The sequence below is a fragment of the Astyanax mexicanus genome, chromosome 15, assembly GCF_023375975.1.
Source record: "Astyanax mexicanus isolate ESR-SI-001 chromosome 15, AstMex3_surface, whole genome shotgun sequence".
Lineage (NCBI taxonomy): Eukaryota > Metazoa > Chordata > Actinopteri > Characiformes > Acestrorhamphidae > Astyanax > Astyanax mexicanus.
The window spans coordinates 35,061,946-35,067,945 of record NC_064422.1 but is presented as its reverse complement, the minus strand read 5'-3'; the positions used below and the strand labels follow the sequence as shown (position 1 = coordinate 35,067,945).

The window sequence follows — 6,000 nt, the reverse complement described above, 5'->3', positions numbered from 1 at the left end:
TATATAAAATGGGGGGGAAATAGTAAAATGAGAGAGAAACAATCAACTGAGCTATTGTACAGTAAATATGAAAATGAAAGAGAAAAAAAATAAAAACACCTAAATGCATAATTTAAAACAATACAAATACATGCAACAAATAAAAATGTGAAATGTAAGAACAGAGCAAACTAAGAAAATAAATAAACAACAGGACTATAGATGACTACTTAGGCAGCTTTTATGTTTGGTGGGCTTGTGTGGTAAATCTTAGCAGCACCTAACAGAACTATGTTTGTTTTTACAGGAGAGGTTGTGCTGTTTGTGCCACCTGAGCTTTTAAACAGGTAAGCAGTGACGAGGCCCAGGTTAGCTATTTATTTTTCAAGTTATTTCCATTCCACCTTAAAATGTCGCTGTACCAATATTTCACCAGTAGATGGAAGCATTTGACTGATTAGAAAAAATCCAGGTGAGTAGAAATGAGTGTGTGGACTGGGAACTGGACCCCCAAATCTAACACTAATTTATTTTCATAAAAAAAAAAAAACATTAAAAGCACGGATTAAATGAGAAAGAGAACCGATATTTAATCTATGATAATCTAAAAAAAACACGGAAAACTAAACAACCTAAAAACTAAAGTCTAGATTTTTATATAGATTACATATATTACTGCATATTAATGCACTTTTATATCCTTACTCTTTGAATAAAGACTACTGGTTATACTACGGGTTATAAAAATGTCAGTCATATAAATACTAACTGCTTGGCCAAAATATTTTTTTGGACCGCCTTGAGCTTTTATTGCTTAACATATTCGCTGTGGCATTGTTTCTATAAGCTTCTGCAATGTCACAAGATTTATTTCAATCCAGTGTTGCATTATTTTTTTCACCAAGATCTTGCAGCAGCATTGATGATGGTAGAGTCTGACCACTGCACAAAGCTTCCCCTTCTCCAGCACATCCCAAAAATTCTCAATGAGGTTAAGTTCTGGACTCTGTGGTGAACTCTCTCAATCCATGTGTGAAAATGATGATCTCATGCTCCCTGAATCACTCTTTCACAATTCCAGCTCCATGAATCCTGACATTGTCATCTTGGAACATGCCCGTGTCGTCAGGGAAGAAAAAATACATTGACGGAATAACCTGGTCTATATTCAGTATATTCAGGTAGTCAGCTGACCTCATTCTTTCAGCACATACTGTTGCTGAACCTAAACCTGCAGACCAACTGCAGCATCAACCCCACATCATTTACTGACTTAAATCCAGGTGGAGACTTTTTTTTGGCCAGGTAGAGTGTGACTAATAGAGCATTAATGCAGTGAAATATAGAGATTTGTATTGTACCATTATTTATTTAATTTACTACATGATGAAATTAGTAATGAGGATTTGCCCTTTCTGCTCATTTCCAGTAACTGTAACTACACATTATCAAAAGGTCTGTTCAGCCCATTATAAAAAAAAAGAAATCTAACACACAGCCTGGCCAAAAAAGACGCTACATGGATTTAACTATGCAAATGATCCAGGGTTGCTGCAGTTGGTCAGGTTTAGGTTCAGCAATAGTATGGCTGTCGTCAAAAATTAGGACGTCATTGTTCAGTTTTGAAATTTTAAACTGAGAAGCAAGGATAAGCAAATGAAAAATGTGCCTCTGCCCAAAAGATTTTGAAGAGCTCATTATTGTATATAAATGTTTGTAAGAGCCTTAAAAAAAATAAGTCAAAGTCAAAAGTTAGGACAGCCCACATTCAATGTTTTTATTTTCATTCCTACGTTGGAGTTACCCCGAATATGAAGGAACACAAAAAAAAAATAATAATCATGTAGTAAACTAAAGAGTTCAACAAACTACTCAAACATTTAGGTAGCTCTTATCTAGGGTACTGTTAACTGAAATTTTAGCAGCTGGTAACTTACCTTTTATTGCTCAACAAATTGCTTTAACAAAAAAAAAAAAAACATAGAATTTGGGTGTGTCCAAACTTTTGACTGGTACTGTACATAAAATAAAAAAAATTAAAAAAGGGCTCCTGTTCACTGCAAACAGCCATGACAGTTCTGCAAAGAGTAAACAGATTAAACCAAATGATGACCGAAGACAAGCACTCTGTTTTACTTTTAGCATGTTTATTACAATACATACATTTCACATTTGACCTTCTGACCCCAGGTGACCCTGCCCAGATTCTGATGTAGCGGGATTGGTTATGTCCAGTCCTTGGCCGTGACCTTCCGACACTCATCTTCCTACTGTCCAATAGCACTAGCTCCACTCCGTCCGATCAGGGTGCAAAGGAAAATGTGTGGCAATAATTTATGAATACAACATATGATATACTAGTAAATCACTGCAACTTTTAATAAAACTTTTTTTTTTTTTTTACTCCATTATTACTTAGCAACTGTACAAAGGAATGAACTCTTGGGTTTTAATGCAAGTTGCAATAAACTCCTCACACTTCTTTTTTTAAAAGTACAGTTTAAACAAAAAATAAGAGCAAGGAAAAGAAATAAGAAAAATAAACTTGTTGGAAAGTCTGGAAACCAACTAAAAAAAAAAAGAAAAAAAAGAAGAAGAAGAAGAAGTTGGACAACTAGACTCCTCCATCATTCTAAGAAGTCGTCAAACTGGGTCACGGGTGGGTGGGGCGATTTCTTTAGATCAAGCTGCAGGAATGGTCCTCCCTCCTTTTCACGATCACTCTCGCTGAGCAAAAAACAGACTGTGGTCTTTTTTCCCCCCCTTTCTCTTCTCTCTCTCTCTCACACATTCACTCCTTCACACAAGCAGGCACTGGTGCTGACGGCGGGCACAGCTGGGCCATCGGGGCAGTTAAGAGACGACTGAACCATGTAGACAGACTTGATCTAAACCCTCCAGAAAGACAGGGGGTGCAGGAGTGAAACCATTACAGTTCAACCAGAGAAAGAAACAGATGCAAAATGTCCGATTAACCATTTAGCAACACTACTGTTATTCATATTCAGAGATGGTGGGGAAGGGGGCAGGAAAACAAAACCAGACAGGGATTAAAGGTGGAGGTGCGCATGGTCAGGAGAAGACAAAGGTGTGCTTGTGCGTGTCTGAATTGGTGCGTCCCACTACTTAACCCCACTGGATCGTCCACCATTTTTCCATGCAGGTCTGGTACATGCTCAAGGCATTGGCTCACCATTCTTGTTTTTTATTGATTTTTTTTATTTTTTTATCCTGAAGAGCGTATTTCGGAAACTATTTTCCAAAACCAGGTTTGAAAATCTGTAGTCAGATTTTGACAGATGGAGGCCGGAGGACAGTGAGAGCCCTCTACTGGCGTTTGTGTTGATTAGTTTTTACGTTTGGATGTCAAAAGCTTTTTTTTTTTTTTTATTTCTTTCCTTTTTTTCGATAGGCGTGGCTTCCCATGGCTTCATCTACAAAACATATTTACAACATGGAAATAACATCTACAAGAAATCTACATATACAGGGCGCCTGGCAAGAGCAGGTCCCACATACCTCTCCACACCCGTCTGGCCCACCACCTCCACCCACAATGCCCCCCACCCTCGCCCCTCAGTCCACAACTCACCGCAGCTCCTTAAGCTTAAGACTGGGCCCAGAACAGAACGCAACAGAACTTTGGATCGCCGCGGTTCTGTGCACGTAAACTGGGTTCCCCACTCATTCCCCTACCTCATCTCTCTTTCCATTCCAAACCCACACCAAAGAATCCCAGAGTTCTCAAACCATGAAGGAATTCTGATTCTTCAACTTTTCAAGTTCTTTAATTTGTTGTCTCAGAAAAAGTATCCTGTGAGGAAAGGAATAAAAAAAATAATAATAATACATGTTAGTTTACAAATAAACCAAAACAGGCTTGTTTTAAAGTGTATTTCAAATTAAAGCATTGATTTGGGGGTGTCAGAATTAGGTCAGAAATTACCTCTGCTCACGCAGTGTGGCCTGTATCTCACACACACGAACTAGTGAGCGCAGGTTCTTCAACTCTGTGCAGTTCTCAGACATGTAAATGCTGCCCATAGTGTGAGCCTCCTCACGTAACCGTGAAGCCTAGGCCATGCAAAAGAAGAAAAACAAGAAAGAAAGACAAAATGAATCTCCACCTTCCATGCATAATGTAACATCTGAAACAGTTAAGAAGATTATCATTACTCTTAAATAGATCACATAAATAGACAAGTTTCCAGGACGAAAGTGTAACAAAAATAGTCGTCATGTAATGCTGTTATAATAATCATCGCTTCACAAAAAAAATTACTTTTGCAGTCTGCATGTTGCATTTTTCTGAGTCTCATGGAAAGCATAAAAATGTACTTAATCTCCTGCTGCCAATGAAACAACATGCACGCAAGCCACGTTTACATGCAGCCGGACAATCCATTAACAATTGAACTAATAGGCATTACACTTGGAGTTTAAGTATGTTTTCCACACATACACAGCAACAGCATCACGCAAAAATTACTGCTAGAGAGGCATTTACAGTATGAAAGTATCCACAGAGCGCGGCACGGAATTCTAAGCCTGGTCTCACCACTTAACTGGTCCCTCTGTCTACAACTGCTTTAATTATGAAGATAAATCACAGAAAAACATTTTTCTTTTATCATGATGAAATAAACTATTTTATAGAAACGGTTTGGCTAAAATTTGGAAATTAAATACCATAAATTAAATAAACCACGCATTGCAGACAGGACAAGGTTGTGGAAGCTGCTGTTCTGACAATTTTCTGGTCATGGACAAAAATAATATCCTTATTCTTAAGTGTATAGATGTCAAGAGATTAGGGGATACTTAATGCAGGAGTCAGATAATTTTTTACAAACCCACCAACAACTGCTGTGTCAATTGAAAACTTGGCTTTCACTGAATATCTGTGGTACTGGTAATACGGTATGTGCAATCACTAAACTGCATTAGTTTGTGGTATACATTGCAATACACAACATTAAATCAATGAATCAATCCAAAATGGAATGATATTGGAAAAAAGTGACATTGCATTATTTTACTGTTTAATAAAGTTCCTGTGTATGCAAAACAGGAGTAAAATAAGTGCTATTGGGAAGATATACAATGTGTGGTAGAAAATAAAATGCAAAATAAGTGTGGATTTTCCTTTTGAATCAACTTTTAGCAAGAGAAGTTTGACTTAAATTGCCTTGTATCACATTCATGTCTGATAACTATTGCACTATGTGTATAGTGCGATACCGATGCTAAAGCAATATCCTGTACAGCCCTAATGCACTGTATATCGTGACTGAAGTACATGAATGATACAAAACAGGTAATCTTGAAGCAGCAATAAATCTATTTGATTCAAATTAATGTGCCCGTCCACTATAAAATACACAATCACAGCATATAAAAAGATATAATGCAGTACCTGTTTCTCAACGTGTTCCGCGGGCCAGCCCTGCACGTGTTTGATGAGGTTCTCGTTGAAGTGTGCAGCCAATGATGGTGTGAAAGAGCAGGCTGGCCTGCCTGTCGCTGCTCCAGCTGCTACAGAACCCGCAGGCATTGCTCCAGTCACCGCACTGGCACCTTGGCCTCCGCCACCGCCGTTATTACTACCACTGTTCGTGCCACCAACATGGTTAGGACCAGGAGAGGGGCTTCTCTGACTGCTACATGAAGAACAGATCAGGGAAAGAGAGTCAGTACTTGACTCAGTACAGGAGTTATTCTATTGGAAGTAGTTCTAACCGATGAACAACAAGATCAAACAGTTAAAATGATATTTAAAAGAATACAGGGTGTTTTCACTACACTGCACATCAACTCCAAGTAATAATACTACAATACAGTACTACAGTCTGCAATCCAATCAGTATGTTGTAGTTTATTAAAATGGTCTTAAACACATGTGCAATACAGGGGACTAAAGGAACACCATATAGCAAAAATACTGGAAAATCAACTCATTTAATGTCTCTTCTTCAAAAAGCACAAAAGATACCTTATTGCACAGACCAAAGAATACATTTT

At 38.0% G+C, this 6,000-nt stretch overlaps 1 protein-coding gene across 1 annotated transcript in view; it reads right to left on the bottom strand.

Moving 5' to 3' along the window:
- Nucleotides 1-2,105: 2,105 nt before the first annotated feature.
- waca (WW domain containing adaptor with coiled-coil a) overlaps nt 2,106-6,000 on the bottom strand; it is a 30,298-nt gene continuing 26,403 nt past the window's right edge. The window contains exons 11-13 of the mRNA XM_022669053.2: nt 5,396-5,639; nt 3,926-4,053; nt 2,106-3,793 (exon numbers count right to left, since the gene is read on the bottom strand). Coding sequence (XP_022524774.1) covers nt 3,724-3,793; nt 3,926-4,053; nt 5,396-5,639 — 442 coding nt within the window. The 3' untranslated portion in view covers nt 2,106-3,723. The remainder of the gene's footprint in view (nt 3,794-3,925; nt 4,054-5,395; nt 5,640-6,000) is intronic.